This window comes from Hippocampus zosterae, chromosome 8 (genome assembly GCF_025434085.1).
Source record: "Hippocampus zosterae strain Florida chromosome 8, ASM2543408v3, whole genome shotgun sequence".
Classification (NCBI taxonomy): Eukaryota; Metazoa; Chordata; class Actinopteri; order Syngnathiformes; family Syngnathidae; genus Hippocampus; species Hippocampus zosterae.
Window position 1 is genome coordinate 21701532 of NC_067458.1, and position 26799 is coordinate 21728330.

The window sequence follows — 26799 nt, forward strand, 5'->3', positions numbered from 1 at the left end:
AGAAAATAATGAGACCCAGAAGGAGGTGCTGTGCTGAAATTCTTTATTGTAATTTTCTGACAAATGAAGGCCTGGTGTAATTCAAACCTCAAACTCAAGTAATTGTTGGACTTTTAAAACGGGGAGCCTTTTCATGAAACGTCCAATCAGAGCCAAGGTCGCTGTCCAATCTGAGCTGCTGTGCGCTTGGCTGAAAGTCCATGAAACTGATTGCAATAAAACTCTTGAAAAACGTTGAACTTTTTAATACTGAACCGAGATTCTGCACGGCGAACCAAACTTCCAGCCGTAACGTCTCATTTTAGAGGGGGTGCACCTCTGTTAAAACAAATAAAAGTATCGGCCCCCCGTGAATAAAATGCGTCGGGAAAAACTAACAGAATGGCGAGTGTTCGAAATCGTTCCCGTTACGCTTGAGAAAAATATATCAGGTCGCCGCCTTAAGTGCCGTTTTAATTGGCGTCCTCTGAGGGACTGGGCCAGGGCTCCGAGCTCCGCCGACCGAGCGTGGGCCGCCACATGCTCCACGGGTTGTACGTGCGGCTCATGTCGGCCGAGGGCGACGGGGAAGATTCCAGGGGGTCCGTCAGCGTGGGAGAATTGACAGCCGGCGAGTAGGGGTGCAGCGACGATTCTGTGCTCGCCGACCAAATGGAGTTGCCGAAGGCGGCGCTGGCGGACCATGGGTTGTGGCTGCTTCCCAGGAGTGACTGTGACAAAACCCCCACCAAAACAAAACACATTTAACTTACCGTGAGGCAACTGGGGGGGTGGACAGGAACCGTCTTACTGAGGTGGGTGCAGTGGGCGAGCTGGAGCTGGCGGGCCAGGAGTAGAGGGGGTCCGCACTGGGCATGTCCCAGATGGACGACGGCACCGTGGTGAAGTCGGGCCAGCTCAACTGAGGCTCCGATGGCTTCTGGAGGCTCATTCCGCTGAAAACTAATGAACAAAGCTTTCATTAAAATTCAAAAACACGCTCGCACTCACACCTAAGGACAATTTTGAGTGTTCAATCAGCCTGCCGTGCATGTTTTGGGAATGTGGGAGGAAACCACACAGTACCCGGAGAAAACCCACACAGGAAGGCCGGAGTTTTATCTCTTCAAACATAAATATCTTTAACTGACAAAGTTGTTACACAAGATTAGCTCTTTGTGGTAGGAATGTGAAAAGTCTCCCAAATCACAAATTTACCAAAATAAGTGAAAAATAGTCAAAAATAATCTAAATCTGAAATACGACAATAAAAGTATTCTAGAACACACACAGCCCTGTATAGTGTCAACCTATGTGAGTCTTTTACCTCCTGTCAGGTTGAAGGAGTTATTGGGCCCAAAAGCGGAGAAGGAGTTGGTGGAGTTAAAATTTGAACCGCTAATTGTGTCGATGGGACTCCATAACCCTGAGCTGCAACACAACCAAACAAAACACATAAATGTTGGGATTTGTGTGTCACATGAATGCTTGTTCTTTGTTGTCAGTACCTGTCGGAGCTGTCACTCTCGACCGACATCGTATGCGCCAGACTCCTTGATTGGCCTTCGACCCTGCCCGATCCAGAACCACCTGGTGGCGACAAATAACTTGAGACCTACGTTTGTGTAGTTTTCATTCTGTTTTTTCAGCATCAAAAATATATGTCGGGACGTAATGCTATCTATCTCTGAGTAAAATTTGATGAGTGTGATTTGCTTGGTCCAATTGATTTGAACAATTGTATACAGGGATGGCCCAGTATACAATTGTTCAAATCAAAGTTGCAGCGTCCAAGTGGCCCTTGCAACCTTCTACTTTTCTCCACGTGGCGTTCAGTTGAAAACCTGAACGTTCCTGTGGCACACAACCCCCCATCACAAATTCTCGCCTGGACTCTTGTCATAACCAGCGGCAACAGCGGCAAAGGTGGGGTTTCCGTTTTTGCCGGGAAGTGGCGCGGGGCAGCAAGCTTTGCTTCCTGGAGCTTTATTGTGGTTCACGTCGCTGTAACAAAAGCGGAGTTTGAATCACGCCGCGCAGAGTGCCGCATTGTTATGAGTGCGTGCGTGCCCGATGCTCACCTGTTGCTGTTGAGGACACTGCTGTAGGTGCCGCGAGACAGCAGGCTGGGGGAGGTGGGCGGTGGAGAGCAAGCCCCCGGCGTGGAGGATCGCTTGAGGAAGGGGTCTGCGTTTAATGTCTGGATGGAGATCTGCTGGAGACTGTCTGCTTCTGCGCATTCAACGAGACATAGAACCGCATTTATGCAGCTCGGTTCAATTCGCCATTTTGGAGGGCAATCCAATTTAATGCAAAAGAACCCTGCGTGGGAATCTCAACCATTTATTTCGAAACCAAAACTGAAGCGAATGTGTACTTACGAACGCTGTTTTTGCAGACGGGGATGTCCCACTCGGGGGAGGCAAACTCCTTCTCGCCTTCCGAGCTGCTGCTGTGTCCGAGCTCCTGCACGGAACCTGACAGCAGTTTGGCCAACAGAGAGGAGCGACCTTCTTCCAGCTTTGCTTCCACTGTGGGAAGACGGTGAGGCAAACTGGTCAAATGTGACAACATGACAAGGTCACACGCAAGAGTGTGCAGGGGGTTAGACTCACATTTGGGATTCTGCACTGGTCTCGTCTTGGGAGCGCTGGTGAGTGGTTGGTGTGATTTGGACGTGAATCCCTTGCGCTGTTTGTTTTCCAGCGGCGTCACGTACGGCAACTCCAGGGAACTGACAATACAAGCCCATACCCATGCAACTTGACATACTTTCAAACAAATGGCATCAGGGTAAATTCAAGATGGCAGAACAGTGAATGGCTACCACTGACTTGAAACTGATCCAGTCATACCTCGAGGCTTGACTGTGTGTGTGTGTACATACAGTGCCCTCCATAAGTATTGGCACCCCTGGTTGAGATGTGTTTTTTAGCTTCCAATTATTTTATTTTTTTTCTAAATAATATGGGACCTTAATGGAAAAAAAGAGAAAAATCCAACCTTCAATACAAGTGCATTTATTCAGTGGGGAAAAAATCCCACATAAAGAAATAATTATTTGACATCAAATAATGTGTGTCACAATTATTAGCACCCCTGGTGTTAATATTTTGTACAACCCCCTTTTGCCAACAAAACAGCACCTAATCTTCTCCTATAATGTTTCACAAGATGGGAAAAGACAGAAAGAGGGATCTTCAGCCATTCCTCTTTGCAGAATCTCTCTAAATCATCCAGAGACCTGGGTCCTCTCCTCTGTACTCTCCTCTTCAGCTCACCCCACAGGTTCTCAATGGGGTTGAGGTCAGGGGACTGAGATGGCCATGGGAGGAGCTTGATTTTGTGTCTGGTGAACCATTTCTGTGTAGATTTGGCCATATGTTTAGGGTCATTGTCTTGCTGAAAGACCCAGTGACGACCCAGCTTCAGCTTTCGGGCAGAGGGCAACAGATTTTGATTTAAAATGTCCTGGTATTTCAAAGCATTCATGATGCCATGCACCCTAACAAGGTTCCCAGGGCCTTTGGAAGCGAAACAGCCCCACAGCATCACTGACCCACCCCCATACTTCACAGTGGGTATGAGGTGCTTTTCAGCATGCGCATCTTTCGTGGTACGCCAGACCCACTTAGAGTGTTTGTTGCCAAAAAGCTCAATCTTGGTCTCATCTGACCAAAGCACACGGTCCCAGTTGAAGCCCCAATACCGCTTGGCGAACTCCAGACGCTTGCGTTTATGATTGTGAGTGAGGAAAGGTTTTCTCCGTGCATGCCTCCCAAACAGCTTGTTGGCGTGTAGACAGCGCCTGATGGTTGATTTGGAGACTTTGTGACCCCAGGATGCTACCATTTGTTGTAATTCTGTAACAGTGAGCTTTGGAGATCTTTTGATTTCTCTTACCATCCTCCTCACTGTGCGTGGTGGCAAAATAAACTTGGCTCCTCGTCCAGGCTTGTTTACCACTGTTCCAGTTGTTTTGAACTTCTTAATTATTCCTCTCACAGTGGATATGGGCAGCTGCAGTTGAGTGGCAATCTTCTTGTAGCCTCTGCCTGACCTGTGAAGGTCGACGCACATCTGCCTCACTTGTATGCTGTGTTCCTTTGTCTTTCCCATGTTTAAGAGTGGATAAGAGAAATGGCCTCGGTGTCACGTCATATTTATACCCCAGGGAGACAGGAAGTGATGAATTACTAATTAAATGTTCCTACATACTCTGGTAAACTTTGTAAACTACTGTAGAAATGACAGAAATGCTTCAATTATATTTATTTCCTGGGAATTGTTAAGGGTGCCAATAATTGTGGAACAGGTGATTTGATGTCAAATAATTATTTCTTTATGTGGGATTTTTTCCCCACTGAATAAATGCACTTGTATTGAAGGTTGGATTTTTCTCTTTTTTTCCATTAAGGTCCCATATTATTTAGAAAAAAAATAAAATAATTGGAAGCTAAAAAACACATCTCAACCAGGGGTGCCAATAATTATGGAGGGCACTGTATATAAAATAACATCTGCAATGATCACAGCAATCAAACATGCGGGCAGATATTTTGATACAGACCTGGCTTTTTCAGCTTGGACCTCCTTTTTTGCGGCTCCTTGTTTCTTGGGTTTCTGTTTGATAAGGAAATTTGAATTTGTTTCTTCTTTTGCCGGAATTCCTGCGCTTCCTTTCTTTTTCAGGGGTTCCTAGCAGGAAAGCAACCCAAATTATATATATTTTTAAAGAAAACACCCAAATAGCTGCATTTTGGTTGAAAAAAAAGGAATAGTTTGCCCATGCAAACTGTCCTTTTCGTACCCTTTCAGGGTGCAGATAGCAGCGAAAGACCGTGGCCAAAATATGTTGTGAAAATGAGAAACGTTTTTTTGGAGGGGGCAGGGGGTCTGTCCCGGTACCTCTTTGATGCTGGCCTCCATGTCCGGATTTGAGGTCTCCGTGGTGGTGGAGGAGGTGTCGTCGTTATCGGCCAAGTTGTCTTTTAACTCATCGCCCGGCGTCTTGACTATGGATTTCTTCACCTTCTCTTCCTTTTTCCGCTGCACTTTTGTTTTGCCCCGCAGTTTCCCTTTGGATTCCAACGCTAGGAAAACAAAAGCGCACGGTTTGCAATATGATTTTTTTTTTTAATTGCATCGGTACATATGGGGACTGGTGATAGTCCAATCTGCAAAATGAAGCACCTTTGTTGTGAAGTAACTGTGAACTTTGGTCGTCTAACGTTTGTACGAGTGACTCTGGACGTTGGCGGTCGGTATCCATGGCGTTGACCAGGTTAGCGTATTCCGTGTCGGAGGCGCCCCCTCTTTGCGGCGGCGACGACGACGTGGCTAAACTTGGACCCTGAAGGTCCGGTTTGGCGCTGCGAGCTTTGCGGTTGGTCATCTGGCAGTTAGGGGGCGGGGTGGCGACTTCCTGGCCGGAGGTGTAGCTTCCCCCTCTGGGCAGATTGGAGGAGGAAGCGGCTTGCAAAGGCATAGACGAGCGGCTCAGGCTCATCCTGGAGCGCTTGTCTTGGACATCAGAGTCAGACAGGGTCCGGCTGTTGCCATGTCGGCCTCCCCGCGTCGCTCCGTTGGTTGCACCGTACAAGCCCCTCGAGGTCTGAGATGAGTCACTGGAACATAAAAGTGGTCATACGTTACAGCTAAAAACCGTAGCTCGTCATCAAACCCCACACCCTTCGGGCTGAGAGTCTACGGCTCTCGACCACCACGGCCATGTTGCGCCTGAATGTAACATTTCAGGGTACCCACTCTTCCACTTGCTTTTTATTTATGGACCTTTTAAGGACTTTTGAGGGCTAATTTAGCCATTTTTAAGGATGTTTTCTCCATTCAGCAGGGGATTCACGGTGGATTTAATGCCTGCTCAACAATATGCGGGCTGAACAGAAAGCCACATATCACTGAGCTGGTGTTCAAGCCATTGCTGCCAAAGGAAGGGCACATCTTTATTTTTAGGGGCAATCAGCTTATTTCAAAAACTATCTCACATTTACATTTTTCCTAGCTGTACCACAGGTAGGAAATTTTTTTTAAAACTTGAATTCATTCTCAAATAAAGTACACTAAGAAAAATTGTAAATATAAAAAATATAAAATTTCAATTTATCTTCGAATAAAAATAAAATTTTAAGGATTTTTATAGATTTAAGAAGCTTTCCCTGAAAATTAAGGACAATTAACATAATTTCTTATTTTTATGGATTTTTATGAGCTTTAAGGACCCGTGGGCACCCTGTTAATGGTAGAAGCAAAACAGATGTGCGCTTCTCTTACGCTAGCTCGATAAAGCTAATGCTAGCGGTGCTCATAAAATAGATGAGCTGCGGTAGCAAGCTGGATACTACGGGTGTCTGTATCTGAAATTGAGACGTACCGTCTGTGGTGATGCTCACTGGCTCAAGCCAACACTATTCGTAAGTACACGGCCCGTTTTATGTTGTCTTCATTCACTCACTTTGACTCGCTGTGCAGTTGTACTATCTCCCTGAGATTAAATGGCCTTCCCGTCTCCAAGGTGCAGTTGGTCTCGACAGACACGCGCCTCTTGTAAGGCTCCCAGATGCTCTGCGCTTCCAGGTAGGCCGTGCCGATCACCAAGAGAAACATGGAACTGAAAGGCAAATAGGAAGTATGAGGGCGTTTGAATCGTCAGTCTTCACCCAGCTTACCCGAGCTTCTATAAATATATACACACACACACACACACACATACACACACACTTCCTGATCTCACCTCATGACAACGGCCACAATGATACAGAGCTCCATCTCCCAGGTGGGCCGGGGCAGGGTCTCGGCGCACGCCGCCAGCATGTGATAGGGCAGCGAGGCGTTCATCACGAAGAGGAACTCCGAGCCTCCGTACGTCACCAACTTGAGCTCGCGTATCACTCGCGATGTGGTGAAGTCCGGCGTGAATCTGCGAGGATAGGTAATTTTAGAGAGGATATTTTGGAACTTGTCAGTCGTACGTCACTCACAGTATGACGAGGTCTTCGGACGTGTTGGGTTGAAGTAAAAACTCTTGACAGTTCAGAACCTTGAATCCGAATCCTTCGCACGCTTGTCCGTTGATCTCCACCGAGCGGATGGTGATGGGGAGCAGGCCCGTGTTCTCGATGCGGAATGTTCTCTTCAGCGTGTAAGTTGGATCCTTGATTCTTTTTTCTGAAATCAATTGGCGTTAACTTAGCTGGTTTGCGTTGAGCACCATTGACTCTTAGTTGGGAGTTCTCGGTAAAATTTCAGCACGAACGTCTTGTGGCCTCGGTGCAGGTACTCACTGTCTGTGCATTCTCTCAGCAGCGCTTCCGTCATCTTGAACCTCAGCGAGCTGCCATGTCCCGGAGATTTCCCAGCGACTTTGAGGCTTTCGGTGGTGCCGTGGCCGTGCAGGACGATGGTGTCTATCACAGTCAGATTATTCCTGAAAAGCCAGACCGGAGACTTTAAAGAGAGAGCAACACACTCAAGGTAGAGAGAGAATTGTGTTTGCAAGTTGAGGACTTCACCTGACTATGAGCAGCGAGGAGACGCTGTGGTTGCGGACGGGCGTGAATCTTACGTTGAAGGACTTCACCTCCCTGGGCATCAGGACCAGGTTGTACACAAAGGGCCGGCTTGATCCCTCCGCAAAACCGATGCCGCTCTTCGCCGCAGTCGACTGGCGAGCAGACAAATATGTCAGTTGAGACAAATGGGGTCCCCGGGATCTCCACAACCACTCACCTGGTTTCTTTGCACTTGGAACTCCATCGTGTGTGGGTCAATGTTGATGCTGGAAAGATTTTCGGGTTGCCATCTGACAAATAGAGAGGAGGAGTCTGACAAAAATCAAACTGCATCGAACACATCTATCGGAACAAGACCCGATAAGAAAAGGTCGGCGAATTTTATTCCTGAGCAGAATGAGGGATTCCAGACATTTTCAGAGTTAACTTTGTTCCTGTGCCATTCATACAAAACAGCAGCGAGGACAAATACAGACAAGAGTCGGCTTTTATAAGTCATGTAAAAGTGTTTAAGAGGTGGTGGTGATGAATCAGTTCATACAGTGAGCTATTTAGTCATACAGCCTCATCAAGTTTGGAACTATGAATAGTACATGGTATTATATTTAGGCTGGCCGCATTCCCACTAGTGACAACCCTCGCCCCCTCTCAATTTATATAGCACATTTTGGATGACGGGGGGATCCTGTAGGCATTAAATTACAATTGGGTACGTGAACCTGCAGTGTAAAATCAGCCTAGGAGGCCCAGTGAAGGCAGCGCTATCGTATCGAAGGCAGACCAATAACAGTTTGGGCCAATAAAACAGGCTCAACACATCTGCAAACGATGCATGTTGACAAATTGAGATGCCGGAAAATTGCGAGTGACTTCCCACCTGTCTAACAACTTTTCTGAGAAGATCGATGGGTTGGGCAGTAGCGCCAGCGGGAGCACTTGGACGTACACGGGAACGTCGGCTGGATTTTGCAGCGTTATCTCTCTTTCCTGAGGAGGCGCGGAGAGTGGAAGAGAGTTTAACAACACCTCAAGACATTCCTGCGGGCGTTTGCGGGTGCACAAAAGGCGCATTGTCGGACACTTACAGCTGAGCTGTTTGTGTTGGTCAGCGGAAACGTTACGTGCCGCGTGGAGTTGATCAGCGAGGGCCAGATCAGCTCGGCTGTAATTTTGGCCTGGACATTTTTCTGGAGATCCGTGTTGACTTCAAACATGGCTTCGACTCTTCAGTAGGGGGAGAGAAGAGAGAGGGAAAAAAAAAAGCATGTGGTGTTCTGTAAATAGTTCTGTCCACCCGCCGAGCCACTAATTTGAAAGGGAAAAAAAAAAAAATCACTCACATGTGGCCGGAGAGCACTTTCAACTCATTCCATCGCCTGAGAAGTTTCTGGTGGAGATCCACATCGGAATCCCAAATGTCCTCCTGCAGCACCATCCCATGAGGCTTCGACTCCGCTGCCAATCAAGGATTTAATTATTTGTTTATTTCCCCCCCCCAGATTGCTGTTGCGAGCACTCGGGTTGATGTCACAACACCTACATTTAAACAGGAAAGGCAGCCCCACATAGCAGTGATCTCCACACTGCAAACTGGCGTCAAAATAAATATTTGCAACCTGTGAAGTGGCATGAGAGATACGTTAGGTGGGACAATACGTGTTTTAAGCTGCAAGTAGCAAGAACGGGGCTTTGTGTCACTTTTTTAAGGCGAATCCAAAAAACTATGACATTTTGGCAAAGGTAATTTTTTTTAGCATCAACTGTGTCTGGATATGAAATTCTGATTGGGGTAAATTTGGGTGCATTCACTCCATGTAGTCCCGCCCCCAAAAAAAGGGCAATTTATTGGCAGAATGTTAAAAATGAAATACAACGATTCAATGGGTAAGGCCTACCTTGGATTTGCGCTTGGGCTCGAGCTCATCCTTGTTGTTGCGCAAGCGCTTGTAGTAAAAGCGGATATCTTCAGTCAGCGAGCGAATCTGCTCGAGCCTCACTTTTTGCGAGAACGAGCTGCGGACGCTGAAAATTTGGTGCACAACTTTTCCCTACAACAGGCCAACAAAACACATTGAGAACCATTGTGCATATGCTTAATAATTTTGAACACAGTGGTTTTGCATTAAATACAACCAACAAGTGCTAATGTAAAAGCCGTCTTACTTACTGGAAATGAATGAGGCAGGATGAGGTGTTTGGGGGAGCTGGTTAATGCGCCCACCGCGATAAGAGCTTTCACCGGGATGGTTAATATCTAAGGGGGAAAAATGCCAATCAAGAGTGAGCGGATGAGTTGAGGTGCCATAGCAGACAAGAAAGGGGCGGGGGTTGTTCCTTACCTCGTAGTCTGTGGTGATGTGCACAGCTCCGTCATATGTGCCCTCCAGTGCATTGGCCACCAGTGTCACGCGGAAGGCGGCGTAAAAGCCCGACCCTATAAAAACCTTAAGAACCAAAATAGTGAGATATTAACAGGCAAATATGAATTACATTAAAAGGAAATTATACAGAGCAATTAAAATAGAGTCAGCTTATGATGAGGTACTTTCAGACAAAAATATGAAATTGAAAATGTGTAAAAATCTTGACTCTGTAAAGCCGCCAAGTCGCAGTACGGTTTATTCCACCGCACTGGTTAAATCAGGCTCAAATATTCACTTTGGGTGTGTGTGTGTGTGAAACCGGTATGACTTTAGAACATAATAGTGAACCATCAAGCAATTCATTAAACAAAGAACTCGTATCCAGCATATTTATTTTCATAGCAACTGTCGAGTAGACACACCTTTCGTCACAATTCAGTGTGTTGTTTTCTTACGATTAAAAGACTAAAGAGCCAATTAACAGCAACGCCTCGTATCCTCATAGCACAAAAATCTTGATGTAGATTCCACACCTACATAAAGTACCTTAATACCGAAACTAAAACCGTACAAATGGCAAAAAACAAATCAGAAAAAGCGAAATTATGGAGACAGTAAATCATGGCACTTCCAATTCTTCACATTAGAAATACAAAGTAATATAATAGAAGGTCATGGAGGATGACAAATGACAGTCAGCTATTAAATACAAATACAATGATTGAGGCAACAGCTGAGATTTGTAGCATTTCTAAATATGAAAGCGGATTCAGACTTATAAAAATTATCATTAAATGCAGTGTGTGAAAGGCAGCACTTTTATACTCAGATTTATTATTTTCCTACCTTTTGAACTGCACACAGCCACTCTTAAAAGTACCACTACTGAAAAGACAGGGGAGCTTACGGTTTTTGACCACATCATATCGGGGTACTATATATTATTTATATTATATTTTAGCACAGTGCTACCCTAACAGGACATTGTCTTTGGAACTCTTACCGTTTTGTGATGAGACGCAGAAACATTCTGCAGGTCCCGCAGGCGACTGGATGCCATTGTAGCGTTTCCTTTCTCAGCCTTGAGCAGCTCCATTGAGAGGCTGTCACCCGTCACCTGCCAGGACCTTATCTCCAACTGCGGGAGTTAAAAAGTCACACTTTGTCACACTTTTCCTTGTGTGAATATGTGACTGTTTGTGGTTGAGTAACTCGTGGTCAATTTAGACATGAATACATCCGGCACAGAAGCACACGTTAAGATGGCTATTGAAACCGACACGCGCTCAACGGAAATAGGCGATAGCGTTTACCTCTATGGGGTTGCTGTTGACCACCACAAATATGATGCTGCTGGTGTCTGTGGCGCTGCGGATGCCAAAGTCTAGTATGTTCTTCTTCAAGCTGGGTTGCAGCACATGAGGCTGTAGCGGACAGAGGGGGGCATGAGAAAAAGCACGTCACTCTTGTTTGATCAGTTGAGTGAATTTGGGGTCAATAAAGGGCACTGCGTTGGCCACTTTTCACTTTCCAATTTCAGTAGTCCCTCAATACTACAGAATAAAATTCAATAAAAGTGTGATTGCCATCTCAGCAGTTATCGTGCATCCCAAAGTAAAATATTTTTTCCAAGGGAGGGTGCAAGTAAAAGGGTGAGTGGTGTTCGACGTGTACCTCCAGGAAGCCTGTGTAGGCCCTGATAGGCAGGTGAAACTTCGACGCGTTGGTGATGAGCAGGATGTTGCTGTCGATATGGATGGACGGCCGAACCGGTTGGAAGAGTAGCGAGAAGATGTAGCGCGACTCGTGTGCGGGGACCAGCACCGGCGAGGTAAAGTTTTGTACCTATTAAACAGAAAATGGAAGTTGTGAATTGTTTCTTATGAAGCATTTACAACCCCTCCTGTTAATTGACTTCAGATTCTCGGGTCCTTGATGATGAAATCAAATTCCTTGCAGGTGTACTTTGAGGAACACTGTCCTTAAACTGTTTTGACTATTTTCTCACGCAGTTGGTCATATTCTCGCCCCATCTTTTGCCCGTGAATATCTGAGCTATTCAGAGAAGCTCCTTTTATACGCAATCAGGCCACCGATTTGTTCCCAGCGAGCCCGTTCACCTGTGGGATTATCTAAACAGATGTTTGATGAGCAACTTTCTCAGGCTTTTTGGGGGAAACGTGATGCAGCCGTAAAATTCAAATTTACCGTATTTTCCGCACCATAAGGCGCACCTTCAATAATTGGCCCATTTTAAAACGGTTTTCATACTGTATATAGGGCGCATTGCAGTATAAGGCGCATATAATCAAAGCTACAATCGTGGCTGGAGTTGCATTATGCATTCACTAGATGGAGCTACACCAAAGTTAATAAAATACATTACAGCTCTTTCACAACCGCTGCAGCCGTTACAAAGCGCATTACAGAAATTTAAAATACTACGTCCAAGAAATCTGAATAACGATCCACATATAAGGCGCATCAGATTATAAGCCACACCGTTGAAAAGAGATGCTTTTAGGTGCGCCTTATAGTGCGGAAAATACAGCAATGATTAATTGCTAAAGTCTTCTTTGTAGCGTGTTCAATTTAATATCTGTTGAAAATGATTTACAAATCATTGCATGTTTATAAATGTTCACATTCACTGAGATCGTTTCCCCATTTGAGACTTTTAGATCATTCCTCTTGCTGTGGGTCAAATTGACCCAGGAAGATTATCACTATTCTTGAGAAATGATCACTGGAGGTGGGTTGAGAGTTGTTGGGGACTCACGCTGAACATGGTTTTGGCCTCTTCGGGCAGCGACACGTTGTGTATCCGTATGGCAAAGCTGAAGGAATTTGTGAGGAATATGGGCCGGTCAACCGGGTCCACTGGGCTGTCACGAATGTGGAACAACGTCGCTGTGTGGTCAAAGCCCAGGTAACTGGACAAGGGGACACAAAGTAACTTTACGGCCGCACAGCATATCCATTTTTTGACAGGCAAGTTTGATTTACCCTTCTAAAACGTCTGCCTGGTAGGGGATTTCGAGCTTGGAGTAAGTCTTTTCCTTCGCTTTCACTGTGATTTTACCAAAGAACTGATATGGTCTTCTGGCCTTGGAGGCTGCAGTGAGAAATGAGAACACACGTAATAGGAAGTTGTGCAAGTCATCAGTCAGTTGCAAAACAAAATCAAAACTCCATCTCCATGAGGATAAAGGTTACGGGTTTTTTTTTTTTTTTTAGAAAAATACACTTTTTGGGGAATATTTTTCTGTCACATCACCCAAAAACAATTTGCCCCCCCCCCAAAAAAGACCTTCAAATTACAGTAAAACGGTACAAGGATTATTTCTCAACATTCTCCTTGATCTCTTCATTTTGTCTTCTGGTCAGGGAACACCCCTTTTCCGATTCGTTGAAATGTTTCAGTAAAAAAATATCCAGCAATTGCTCAAAATGTTATCATGGCAACAACTTTGAAAGCATCACTCAAGTTACGTTCCGGACTGTTGAAAAAACATTTTGTACTGACGTTTTCAAAGAAGGGCGCATGAGAAGTGAGATGGATGCCTGAATATGAATATGATAATAGACTTACCATCAAAGCTAATAGTAGCTACTTTGGTGTATTTGCTATCTCCCACTCTGAGCGTGATGGCTTTAAAGTCTATCGTGATGGCGTCATTGGGCGGCGTCGCACGGATGCTCTGCGTTAAAGAGAAAAGGACAAGCCGGTCAAGCAAAATAACATATCCATGTGTTTTAAAAGCAGATCAAAAAACAACCTACTGTAATGGGAACGTCTTTTGTTCCAGAATTTAAAAGATACAAAGCCATCTGTTTTGGCCGATCTGAAAAAATAATTACAAACAAAAAATAAGGGGGGGGGGGGGGGGCTTGAATGCATGGGGAAACAAATACAGTGTATCCGATGTTCATAATACGTACCTTGAGAGCGTAATGTGCCGAAGTGGAGCATTTCTGTGGAAGAGTAAATACCAGGTGCTGCACAGAAAGGGTTAAAAAACATGAGACATGGAGGCACGCAGAAAAAAAAAGATAAAAATAAGACAGCACACCTGATGTAACCTCCACTTCAACGGGCAGGATGATAAACTTGTCTTCGTTGGGTGCGTTGGTTTTGATTCGGATGAAAGCCGTGTGGTTATCCTCGTCTCTGGACGAAAAGCTGGCTCTCATCACGCCCTTCGTCTCGAAGGGCGCAATCTCCTTGGGGATAAAACCACAGCGCGGTCACAATGCGGCTCTTGGATTTATAAAACGCATTTACACACAAAGCTTAACATCTCAGCGGGTTGTGGTGATTGGCCTCAAAATCAAGTTACGGGGGTAAAACGGACTAATTGTAATTATCCAAGATGTTTGGAATTTAACAATCGACTAACAATACAAATGCATGTGTTACGAGCTGAATGTCACTTTGCATAAAACGTTTCTCTGCTCATGACCTGGAGGCTAGGCTGGCTGAAAATCTGTCATTTTCAAGTGACTTGGCATCACCAATATATACTCTGGATTTTGGCCTGTTTTACTGCAGCTTCACCCCCTGGTCAGAAAGGAGTCTTGGCGGCAATGAGGACACTGCATCGACCAAAAACGACACGTCCTGAGGAGAATTGTTTTGCAGAAAGGTTTTCTAAATGCGGTGCTTTATTTAATTAAAAAGACTCTCGTGCTGTTGAAACTAACATTGTTCAGCATCATGTGATTAATGTTGCCCACTTGGCATCCAGTGCAGCCTTGTCCTGCTGGAAGGAAAATTCCTCCATCTGTCATGCCTTTTCAAGGTTTCTTCCACTTTCCCTCTAAATTGATTTTCTTGGGCTTTCCTTGCCAGGATGTGTTTGTGTGTGTGTGCGCGTGTGCGTGGGGGGGTGGGGGGGTGTTGGGATCTCGACCAGGGGATGTTGTCGACTATATCCAGTACATTCCTAATGAAATGCTATACCGTAGTTTCCGATCGTTCATAATGGAAGGTTGCAATTGTGAAAGTAACTGCGTTCAGCTTGAAGACCACAACCCCGTTTTGCCACTGGCGTCCACCAAACAAGAACTTCCGTGACAAAACACACACCTCCCCCAGCCGCTTTGTTTTGAAGATGAGCAACGAGCCATTTAATCGAATAACTTGGCGTGGCTTTTACTGACTCGGGTTGCGACGTTGCCCTTTTTTATGATAATAATAATAATAATACATCTTATTGATGCTGATTTCAGCATACAAATGCTTGATAGAAACCTCGAGCTTTGTACAAACATGTTGTTTTACCTTGTTAGGCATCGCAACAAGAATAAAAATGTGAAAATCTCTAGTACAAAACATGCAAATCACGCACCCATAATTTCCCAGTGCCTCCCTGCTGCCCCGTGGGAAGCTCTAGATGTAGATCCCCTCCACTGGAATATATCTCAACCACCTCCAGCCAACCAACACAAACACAAAGGCATTTTAATAACAATGTTCTTAATATCTCATGAACAGTTTGAGGGAAGTGCGACGTTACCTGAAGTGGCTCACTGTAGGGGTTATGGATGTTTATTAGCGGCGAGAAGCTGCTGTTTACTGGGACTCGAGCCCCGACGAAGGGACGGAGCCTGTAAGGGTTTGGGATCCCCACCCCAAAAACCTTCAGAGATGGGTTGGGCGGGGAAGAAAGTCAGCAAAAACAACAACAAAATACGCGGAACTTTTCGTGTACTCCTTACCTGGTATGTAAACACTCCGTGATGTGACGTATTAATAAATAATGTGTTTTCTACATTCCCGACGACTCGCGCGAGGAACACGACATCAAACGATGTGTTCCCTCCTGGCGGGATTATCTGTGGACACAGAAAAGACACACATGCTAGACGTCATGTAAAAAAATGTGACATAATCAGGAGAGAACATACATTTCAATATTTTACAAAGATGTCAAAAAATGGCTTCATCCGAGCCGCAGCAGAAAAGACGCATTCATCCGCTGGTTTCTTTGACGTGGAACCCAGTGAAGGTGGGATATTATAGAATATGAAATACTTGGCAGGAAAAATGGGGCGGCCGTGTTGGGAATTGAACTTCACACTTCCGTCCCAGCTGTACGGAGATACAAATGGGCTCTGTCCTGTCTCTACCTCTGCTATTACCTCCCAAGGTCAAATACCTGAATCACTTGGGACTCCTACACGAACAGGAAGGGCTCAGACGCTACATTGTTTGAAGATGCTATCAGCCACAATGAGGCAAAACACAAGTAATATGTATGCACTCACCCTGTTCTGGAAAAAGGAGGCGTGAAAATGCGCCGTCGTCGCTGATATTGATATCAAACTAATTTCTTCTGAGCTAGGATTATGTAAATAAACTTTCTCCATTTTTGGCATCCCCACAGGCCTGTCAATGGAAGAAAAACAAAGATTAGATAACAAGATGTGCATATCTTCTTTCCATCCGCAATGAAAAAAAAATCCCCTGTTCATCCAATCTTATTTTTAAACAAAAACAAAATAAAATATAAATTAAAATATAAAAGCAAAGAAAAAAAGTAAATTACAGCCTTAAATTACAAGCAATTAAAACAGTTATTGAAAAATTGTTCTTAAAACAATAACAATCACAGAACACAAGACGTGCATCTTTCGTTTGACACTTTCACCGCGCACACAAACAAATTTGGAGCTGGAGGCTTTTTCCTCGTTCATTGGCAGTCAGCAATCTGTTCATTGTGTTGCTCTGACAAGCGGTAATTATTTATTCAAGTGCGTCCCGAACAGAATAAGACTCGACTGTTGAGAAACAGGTTCGGTGTGTTGTTCCAGTTTATGTGAGGTGAGCTTATTTTGCAGCTGTAAAAGAATACTGAATGGACTCCAACAATGAGCGAACATTTGATCGCTGTTGTTTGAAAGTGCTCTATAAATACTGTTGACTTGACTTGACTTGACTATTCGACTGACCTAACCCGTCCAGGCAGGCAGAGATTGCCAGTTATAACTTGTTTTAACAACTTTAACATTTAGCACTCAGGGGGGGGGGGGGGAGTCACGTGTGGGAGCTGTTCAACAATGTCGCCGCAAACTTTTGAACCTTTTTCGTGGAGTTCAACTTCTATGAAGTCGATTTCGTCAACGGAAAAATCCAATGGCCGCCGTGATTTGGTCAGAGCGATAAGGGGGCTTTCTCAAGGTTAGGGCTGATAAGTGCCATGTTTGTTGTTGTCGTGGTAAGCCGGGGTGAGCGTAGCTTGTGACGGGCGGGAAACCCTTACCCGGCGCGCGACAACTGCCCATTCACAAGCGCCGGTCGATCAATCGACGACAAGCTCTTCTTCCTCTTTCCTGCCGTTCCCATCTGCCAACTCACGCACGGTCTCACAAACTTGGAAAACCCTTCCAACAATCCACGTAGCACAGGTGCAGGTTTGCCATAATACTTTGTTGGAAAGCATTTCCCGCTACCTGCATTTATCTTCCGCGGATTGGGGGTGAAGCGTATGACAATTTCTGACTGTCGAGGCCATGAATGTATCTTAAGACTGGATGAGCGAGTCGAGGAGTGGGGCCAGTCTATTCGAGGGTGGCTGAGATATCAATGACAACATCTATTATTTTGCCCCCAGTGATTGTATTAAAGTGAAGTGCAATGCCCCTAGTGGCGGAGGTATCGTATTACAGTGCAGTGCCCCTAGTGGTCGAAGTCGTTAGAACCACCCAAAAGTAGCCATTTTGATTCATAACAGTGGAGAGGCGTGATCACATCCGCTTCCACCCTCTTTTTTTTGACACATTCAGGCACAATCTTTTATATACCACGCTCTCATGTCAAACGCATGGTTAGGGCAGAAGACCTATTCATCGATCTTGACTCGCCAATCATAACCTTAGCGTCAACTACAAGCGAAGGCAGGGTGCTTTTAGCAGTCGCTGTGACTGCACGCCGTTTGGTTCATCCCGCTGCACCAGTGCTGCGAAAATGAATCCTTGTGGTGGTACTAGCTTCGAAACGGGCAATTTCATGACACAATTCCATGTTTGTCAACATCGTCACGACAAAAGAATTTGGTTTCGTGGATTCCGATTGCTCATGCAATTCCATAAAATTCATAACAGATGTTTGAAGTTCATCCATGGAGTGAAAATAATTCTGACATATTCATAAGTCAAATGAATGACTTGATTGGAAATATTATCTTCATGTACTTTATATTGAAAAAAAAAAGGGAAAACCCGAACTTTATGTTGCACGTTAATTATGCTCTGATTTGACCGGTCTGGCCCACTTGACATTTGATTCGAGCGATGAGTCCTCTGAAGTACAATGTCTGACATGGATCGATTTAAATGTGACATGTGGCATGGGCGTGTGCCTGCTGTCAACAGCGGAATGCGTTGCCAAAAAGTTGAGCCAAGTTGAAACGAGGCAAACTATGCAGTCGAGTGGAGCGCATTCCAGGGCTTTCTAGTAATTATTGCTGATGAGGCGTGACGAGTGTGCGAACGCGACAAAGAGTCGGAAACTCACTGTTTGTGAAAGTCCAACATTGGAGGTTCGAAGCGTATGGGTCGGCAGCTCCCACCTTGCGGGGCCGTGCTGCGGGTGAAAGAGACATGTGACAGGAGCAGCAAAAGATAAGGGAGAACAGCATTCAAGTCGGAGTTCATTGCAAAACCCATCCGAAAACACGCACAAGGCTCTGAAATGGTTAATTTGGGAACGCTTCCGTTTGCAACGTCCACGAGCGCAGCAGCGTGGCGGGCACGCACTATTTGCAGCCATGAGACTCGCGTGAACACCTCCTTCGCCTATCGGGGGATGAAGCGCACTTGTTATCAAGCACGGATGGAAGGCATGAACCTGCCGAGCCTGTTCGGCGACAGTTGGATCTTAGCGACAGAGCAGGGCCTGCGCAGACAGATGTAATAGGGGCCAATGTGAGATCAATGGAGATGCATGGCAGAGGTGTGGCACGCACTTCATCACAAAAAAATGTGTTGACCTTGTTGGCTTTGTGCGTGTATATATTTTTTTCCATTTTATGACGTATACTTGCTCACCCGCTGGCACTGTGACCCGAACTGTATAGCCAGTTTAGCTAATCAAAAAAGAGGAATCGTCATGCTAAACACAAGTTTTGAGTTACGGCGGGGTGTAATACCGCAGATGGGAAGACAACTTGAGACAGTTTCATTTGCCATTCTATGTTCCAGACTGAGATTCCACCACGCGCAACCCACCACCCCAATTTCACAAAAGGCGTGAAGTTTCTGAAAGATGCCAATACAATTTTTCTTTGAAGCACCTTTGATTTTGGCAGACGCCGGCAAGGTTTCCGCCAGGAGACAATCCCGCCACCCGCGCCAGCTCTGAAAATTGGCAGCGTGATTCCGACCTGCCTCCGAGGTTTCCGGGCAGATGCCCCGAAAGTACCAGCAAATTTGTTCCGTAGCTTGTCCGAGGTCATGACATTTTCACTCGTACATAAAAGCCGAGCAAGGAAAATTAGCTTCGACCAATTAGGCGGCCTAATCACACAAACTGGCAACGCCTCTTTCTTGTAACCACACCCACAGTGCCAAATCTCTCCGGAATTCCCCATTCTACTACAAATTCAACAGCTTCACCCTGCCTGACAGACAATCAAGCCGAGACACTCATTGACACTCAAAACAGACACCAGGCCGCCGCGTCGTGATCTTCGATTTCTCTCTACAGAGGCACGTGCGCACTTATGCACACCGAAATCGGCCGTGTCAGAAGACCGGGAGCAAAGGATCGTGTGTGTGATCTGCGGCCAATCCCGCCCCCCCCAATTCGGATTCCGAAGAATCAAAACGTGCCGTGGGTGTGAATTCCATTGAGCAGCGTTGAGCTCGGAGCTTTGGAAATGATGTGCTGAATGCTAGAGAGTAACTGGAGAAGCCAAGGATCTGAGGAGGGTCAGCAGTCGTGGTGGTGGTGAGGGGGCGGGGCTACTAGAATGCATCTCAGGGGAGCCAATGAGTTGACCTTCCTTGAGCTGCTCAGCCCAAACAATCATACATGATTATTTAACACATTGCAGTGATTATAATTAAACAAATTCTGCTTGTGGGATTTTCGAGCCGGGACTCCACGACTGTCAAGTCGCGCTGCCAATCATGATGGAAGCGCAACAGACAAATAGGAGCTCAAACGAGCTTGAATTTTTTTTTAATACGGTCGTCTCCGCCGCATGTTTTTGAGCAACTTTTTGCCTCTGTGTGAAAAGAAGGTGCTGAATGGCGGACACAGACATTTGGGGAATAGTGGAAAGACGGGACGGAAGTGTGTGAAGTTGAACTCAACCATCGCTGGCCACCGCGCCTCTAAATCTCACTGCGTCAAGTTGCATTGTCGCCGGTGGAATGTCCCACTTTGTTGGCTTGTGTGCAAGCAGAATACAGGCCAGCTCAACCGCTTTTGTTTGGTTCTGTGTTTGAAAGGGCCTCATGTGTTCCCCAAGTCTTCCGACAATAGATTTGACTGTTGGCTAGAATGGAGTTACCAGGTAAGCTGACAGGAAGAAAACAAAAACGACACAGAACTGTCAGCTACAGATGTACTCTGATCATTCCGTCACTTTTAACTGAACTGCAGACTCGATAAGCAATACAAATTGCATTAAAAAAAAATTGAACCCCAAACAACCATTCCAACCTTGCAAAAGGGGAAAAAGTCATCGTGAGGGAAATTAAAAACAAAAGAACAATGCCATGGTCCTGTTGGCCACATGTCTTGCTGGGACTTGAAATATGAGTCACAGATCAACGGTGTCACATGGTCGCAGATGTGGAACGTCCGTCACCGAAAATACACGTTAGGTCAATAAACGGGGCGATCGTCGCCAAGATCCACTCTCCGCTTTCATCAAGGTAAGCGCGTCAGTTGCGCACTTTCTCGGATATTGTGTGAAAGGCATTGTTTCGGGTCTTTGTGTAGAAACGTTTCAATATGTCCTCAGTCACAATTGAAATGACTGGGAGCAGTTGAAGTCTGTAAAAATCAGGAACAGAGTCCCTTCATACATTATCTTATTGTTGTTTTTTTTAAACGGGAGTGTCATTGTTGCAGTGAAAGGTATAAAAGACAGATCGGGCAGTCAAAGAGGCACTTCAGCGATCCAACTCGGACAAGGATTTTATAGATCACGCCGCATGCTGGCACGGACACCAACGCACATCAAATTATATGATTGCCGGGACTACACTGCACGAGGATTCTTCAAAAGCACTGTTCTATTTTTGCTAAAGTGTCGTGAACTGGGTGAATGTTTTGGACCGCAACAGAAATAACAGCAAAAAGAATTGTCGAGAATACATTTGCTAACGTAAGCTCGCTTCGATTTTTACACGTGTCATGTGACAGTCTTGGGAGAAATATACATAACTGCTCATTTCCCTTTCACTCTATAAGCTCGTTTTTTGCAAACCGCCTCTCAATGACAGCCATAAAAACACAAAGACCAACCGGCGGAGCCTTCAAGGTCAAACACCAGAGTTCTGGATGTGACTCGAAGAAGAAAAGGAAAAAAATAATAGTAATAATCAGGGTGTCCTTCAAACCATATTTTGTGCAAATATGTGGCAAGTTTTTGGGAGTTAAGCTGGGAACAGACATGAGGCCCACACTGACAACAGTCTTCCTACCCCAGGGCACGCCCTGCAGAGCGGGAGATAATGATTAACAACCACCTCACTGTGAGGGCGGTTTTCTTTCGCTTCAGGGAGAAAAAAAAAAGAAAATGAAAATATCTTCTTTTCTCTCTGTCTCATAGAGAAAGGGGGGGGGGGTCGTGAGATAACCCCTGCCGGATCATAATGTACCTTACAGTCAAGGCTCCTTGCTTGCCTCCCCGAGGCCAAACACACACTGGGCCGTCAAAATGGACACTCCAATACAAAGTCCTCTATCAATATTCTTTTTTAAAAAAAAGTGTCAACTATTTATTCTTTGACGGGGACTGCATTTGATCAGCTGGTGGCACACCGCTTAAATTTGACTGGAAAATTACAACTCAAGAGAGGGCAGGGCTAAAACATTTGTCACCTAGGGTTATAAAAAAAAATAAATCTATGAGTGACCCACTTCATTGGGGTCCAAAAGGAAAGTTCACTGTAGCCATTCGGGGGTCTGATAATACATGCGCAGATATTTTGGTGCGGAAAATAGCGCAGAGCAGTCCCTGGCTTTTGACAGCACGTGAAATCCGTCAATTTACCGAGGTTGTCAGAAACGACATTAAACGGATGTAAAATTCACTGCGTCACCGGGGGGGATATAACACGGTTCTAATGCAACTTCCTGCATGTTTTTTTTTAAACAAGTGAATCAATCACAAATGCAATTTAAGTTGAAATGTTTCCATACTCTGCTACGCATTACCGGTTTGACACTTTACCGTGGTTTTCAATAAAGATGGCACAATATGATTGGCTGCTTGCAGAGCTCGCTCAATGAGAAATTTCAGAACAAAGAGAGACCAGTGGCTTTCTTTTCCGCCCCTTCTCAGCTGAGCAGAGGACATCGAGAGAGAGAGAGGAGGGAGGCAACATCACCACTAATTTACACTTTAAAAAATATATATATACAGTATGTTGCCAGAGGGTACTAGTTAGCCTCAAGGACAACATAAATTATCACGGGTCTATTCTAAAAATTGATGATCAGTGCTTGGATGAATAACTACAAGATGGCAGCCAAAGCGATCGCGAGCATTTAAAAACATAACATGCAGGGTGGGGATAATTCCATGCAAAACAGAAAGGCATGCAATGCAAAAGTCCACAGCACTAGGTACTGTACATCTTAGATAGGTGGAGTCACCGTTGGGAGCAAACATACATACCTTTGTTGATATAAATTAACATTGATGTCGGAGTCAGCCTGCAAAAAAAAAGATGACATGGCTACAGTCAGTACAAGGCGATCAAAAGAACACGCCTAGATTTTGTACAAAGAGGTTGTAATTGCTGACATAGTCATCGATGAGTCATTGTATGGGAAGAAAAAAAAATGACAGTGAATTTCAAACACTTAAGTTACAGGTGGCCACACGCTGCCAAGGGGACCTCAAAAAAGTTCATCTTTAGTGCAGAGATGAGCATTATAAAACAGCTTACCGGTAAAGCGCCTCCATCACCAAAATGTAGAACCTCGAGAACTGTGTCACACTGAATGAATGCTGTGAAAGATTTACAAATAAAAAATAAAAAAAGGAACTCAGCATCATAGAAGAAAAAGACAAAATGTGCGTCCTACAAGAGAACATAACTTATACACAATCATGTGCTGTCTCCTTTATATTTATTGTCCACACAGAAAGCAGCAGGGACAACTTGTAAACTTCGCAGTCACAAATACTGTACTTCCAAGCTGAATGCTCCCGCCAAAAACATGCGGCCATTCAACACATTTAAGAGTTTTTAATCGGTTGTAATTTCCGTTTTGCTCTTTGCGTGCGTTTTTTTTTTTCGGGCGAGAACGACGCAGCACAAGCTCTGAATACATAAAGAATCAGCAGCAATCCTGGCTGTAGATTGCAAATGTCCCCAGTGTGGGACAAATAAATGTTTTCTTATCTTAAGCGCAGATCAAAGCTCAAGCACATTACTTAGAACATTGCGGTTGTCATTTGCGTTGGTTTTAGCGTTAGCAATCCCAGCCCTGCAAGACATAAGGCAACGACCATCCCGCATAAGGCGCATCAGGTGTTTGACTTGACAAGATAAGATATCCTTTGCCGTTTTGATATTGACGTTGCCGATGATAAATTCATCCAGCGGGAGTTGAAATTTAAAAAAAAACCCACTCTGGTATTTAAGCGTTCTGCACAATTACTTTGACAGACAGCACCAACGCTCGACTCTGGCGTTAATCCGAAACGCAGATAAACGCAATAGCGCTGCGGCTTTACGAGGCTTTTCGCCTATATCACCCGACACCGTCAAAATCTGGCCGCGCATCGGTGTCGTGGTCCAGCAAAAGCAAAGCGTGGTTGTTATCAATGGGAGGCAAACGCTAACACAAGGGATACTTTAAACCAACTCATGAACGCGGCAGCGCTGTCAAAGCGTCTTAGCAGAGTCGAAAATAATCCCACTGTGCAAACATATCACAGCTCCGTTAGTATTTGAGAAGCGGACAATCCACGCTTGCTTGAGTTCGTGATGCAGTCAGCGTTTCAGCACATTTTGGCTAACGTTTGCTTATTGTCAGTTTGCCATTGCGCAAGACCAAAAAAATAATAATTTCAGTCACGGTGGAAGAGCCACAAATGTCAGAGTGGGTTATTAAGTTTGTTATTTTGTTCATAAATGTTGTAGTGGGCGGTTATTTTGGTCATAAATCTGTCAAACCATTACGTGTTTCAAGTAGGACCCGACCGATTCCAATGCCATTATTTGGCAAAATAAAATTATGATCACCAATTAACTGCCTGTTTGGTTAAAAATATATATAAGTAACGAATGACTTAATTTTTGGTCCAATATAGGAATTACCAAAAAAAAAAAATCTGCCATTTTTGGGGTCCTATTTTCAAGTTTAAATACATAGAAGTTGTACGATTGGGAATTAAACCCCCAAATAAATCATAGAAATGAATAGTCTGAAGCCACACACATCTCAATGTTAGCAAAGGCAACTTCCACATTTGAACAAATAAGACAGTGTTGAAGAACTAAAGTTCTGCAATTCAGAAGTGGACCACTATTTTTCAGGGGGGAAAATGCATTTAAAATCTAAAAACTTGGGAGCTTGTGGTGTCAGCAAGACTTACGGTACTTTTGCAAGCTCGGACACAGCAATTTGGAATTGGACCAACATTTCAGCCAAAAATATGCCTCTATTGTATTTTAAATCTTAAGAGTTAGCTTGTCTTTGTAAAAATCGATATCCATGCACACACATACACTTTCCACATCCTTTTGGAGTGATATATTGTTTCCTTTAAAAAAATAACACATCCAGATATTCTTGAACCCATAATATTGTCAGATCGTTCTCAAGATATCTGGCAAAACAGAAATATAAATTTCAGCCATATCACACACTCCAAAATCAGCATTTTCAAGAGACTTCACTTTATGATTGTTCAACGATTAAACCCTGCATCAAAGAGAGATGCAGGTTAAATGTTGCAGGGAAAGTTGCGCGGAGTTGGTCGTGACAGGAGGGCAGCTGTCCACAGGCCATGGATCACTATGACCGGCCAGGCGTCTGGACACCCGAGCCGGGAGCAGAAATGACGCCACGACTGTCATTTATGCCCTTCCCTTCCCCACCTGAGTAGCCAAGTCGGGCCACGTTTACAAACTTTATCCCGGGACACATAATTTACCCAGGTAGCGTCGCGAGGCTAACGAGCCCAGCTTTTCAACAACAACCCGCTATGTGGCGTAACGCGAACCAGCATCCAAAGCGAGGGTGTTGGTAAACAGAATGTCAGACTTGATTGAAGAACTCACATTCATAATAACAAATGGGTTTTAAACATGTACACGGAAGTTACGCTAGCTCACTTGAGCCTCGCGAACCGTTTCCCTTTCTTCTCCACCTCCGTCATACAAACCTTGTTTATTCGCCCGCGTCGTGTGGATAAAGGCAATAAATAATATCCTCAAGAGTCCCACACACGGCAGCTTTCTCGTGTTCGAAAAATGGCGAGAGGTCCAGCGGTATCGTTCCTCCTGGCCCACCGCCATGCCCCCCAGTCTCCGACACAGCTCTGCGCTCTTTTCTCTTTTGTTGTTACTTCAAGTGGGACACCTGTGCGAAAGTGAGGACATGACCGGGAAAAGCTCCTCGGACTCGGTCAATCATTGCCGTCGTCGCGGTATGTGCTGGTAAGTCCCAAATGTAGTGTAGTGTAACGTACATTAGCCTCTCCTCTCTGGCTACAGGGCTTTCTTCTTCTTTTTCACGGGTGACGTATCAAAAGGAGCGAGCGAGGCGTTCACGGTGACGATGGCAGGTAAGTGCTGCCCCCTGCAGCTTTGGAGCGGACGCAAAGGCATGCGTGGAGAAACGTTTCGTCAGTCGACGTCGGCATAAATTTTGGGAATTGGTTCTTTCAAAATAAAATCTTTAAATAGCAAAATTAATTACAATGATGAAACTATAATAGTTAATTATTTTATAAACAAACTAAAACCTACTTGGTTCTTTGTATTCTTTATCATAAAATCAACTAACATTCTCATATAGACATTAATATGCAAAGATCAGAATACTTTTATTAATTCATAATTTTATTACAATAATTTATTCATTACCCAACGACGTTATGAAATTAATATAATTTTGTAGGTGTTTTCTGTAATATGAATAACTCCATTAACTTAAATATATATAAATATAGTGTAAAATATTAGAAGTTTTATTTTAACATTGAAATAATTTTATTCACGTTTTGTATTGTTTATCATATTAAACATCATTCAACCAATTATTTGATTTTATAAATGATTGAAAATTTCATAACAAAGTAATCAATAAATGAATTATCTATTCTCAATGTTTAACTTTACTATTTGAAATTAATTGAATAGAAATTCACAAATGCATTGCTTCAAAAAAGTTTAACTCATCAATTTATTTTACCTAATAATCATCCCAAATAAAAATAATTCATTCTTATTCTTATTATGTACCAAGTTAATCAAAACAGTTTTTTGTTTTGTTTTTTACATGTTCTCACTTGTTTTTTTCTTTTTTGGGGAGAAGCAAAAGTTAGACACCATCGCATACCGAAGCAATAACCTAACTGCCAGTTCCATGTTGAGCTGTTTTGCTTTGCAATATCTATAGCAACAAAACCCCAAAACCACCACAGTGACCTATAAAGAGCATCCTGACATGAGACAGGCTCTAAAAATGTCCCAAACGAGTAAAGAAAATATGTATTTTCTCAGCA

At 44.4% G+C, this 26799-nt stretch overlaps 1 protein-coding gene across 3 annotated transcripts; it reads right to left on the bottom strand.

Annotated features, from left to right (window-relative positions):
- Positions 1-26: 26 nt before the first annotated feature.
- Positions 27-25813, bottom strand: tmem131 (transmembrane protein 131). 3 transcript variants are annotated; one of them, XM_052072987.1, is made up of 41 exons: positions 25456-25813; positions 23006-23067; positions 22732-22769; positions 18390-18458; positions 16142-16262; positions 15593-15709; positions 15391-15513; positions 15223-15303; positions 13945-14092; positions 13814-13870; positions 13655-13716; positions 13464-13572; positions 12878-12986; positions 12651-12804; positions 11546-11716; positions 11185-11295; positions 10875-11009; positions 9848-9952; positions 9676-9762; positions 9404-9556; positions 9049-9124; positions 8849-8963; positions 8594-8732; positions 8386-8495; positions 7726-7798; positions 7509-7660; positions 7281-7423; positions 6978-7164; positions 6731-6916; positions 6452-6607; positions 5173-5606; positions 4888-5072; positions 4550-4677; positions 2595-2713; positions 2361-2510; positions 2061-2211; positions 1868-1983; positions 1488-1569; positions 1307-1410; positions 791-942; positions 27-710 (listed from the first exon to the last, which is right to left on the bottom strand). In XM_052072987.1, exons 1-41 carry the CDS (start codon positions 25586-25588, stop codon positions 453-455), a joined length of 5361 nt encoding a protein of 1786 aa, XP_051928947.1. In that variant the 5' UTR covers positions 25589-25813; the 3' UTR covers positions 27-452. The 3 variants fall into 3 exon arrangements, with proteins under 3 accessions (XP_051928947.1, XP_051928946.1, XP_051928948.1); XM_052072986.1 differs by having other exon boundaries at positions 13945-14095; XM_052072988.1 differs by lacking the exon at positions 15223-15303 and having other exon boundaries at positions 13945-14095.
- Between the last annotated feature and the right edge of the window lie 986 nt (positions 25814-26799).

Bases quoted from the DNA above. Each gene is read 5' to 3' on its own strand.
- tmem131 (XM_052072986.1), bottom strand. From the start codon at position 25,588: ATGGCGGTGGGCCAGGAGGAACGATACCGCTGGACCTCTCGCCATTTT. The intron at 8,733-8,848 runs GTGAGTGATTTT...CCCCTACTGAAG, and splicing joins AAAGTGCTCTCCGGCCACAT to AGTCGAAGCCATGTTTGAAG. The intron at 711-790 runs GTAAGACGGTTC...GTTTTGTCACAG, and splicing joins CGCCCACTGCACCCACCTCA to TCACTCCTGGGAAGCAGCCA.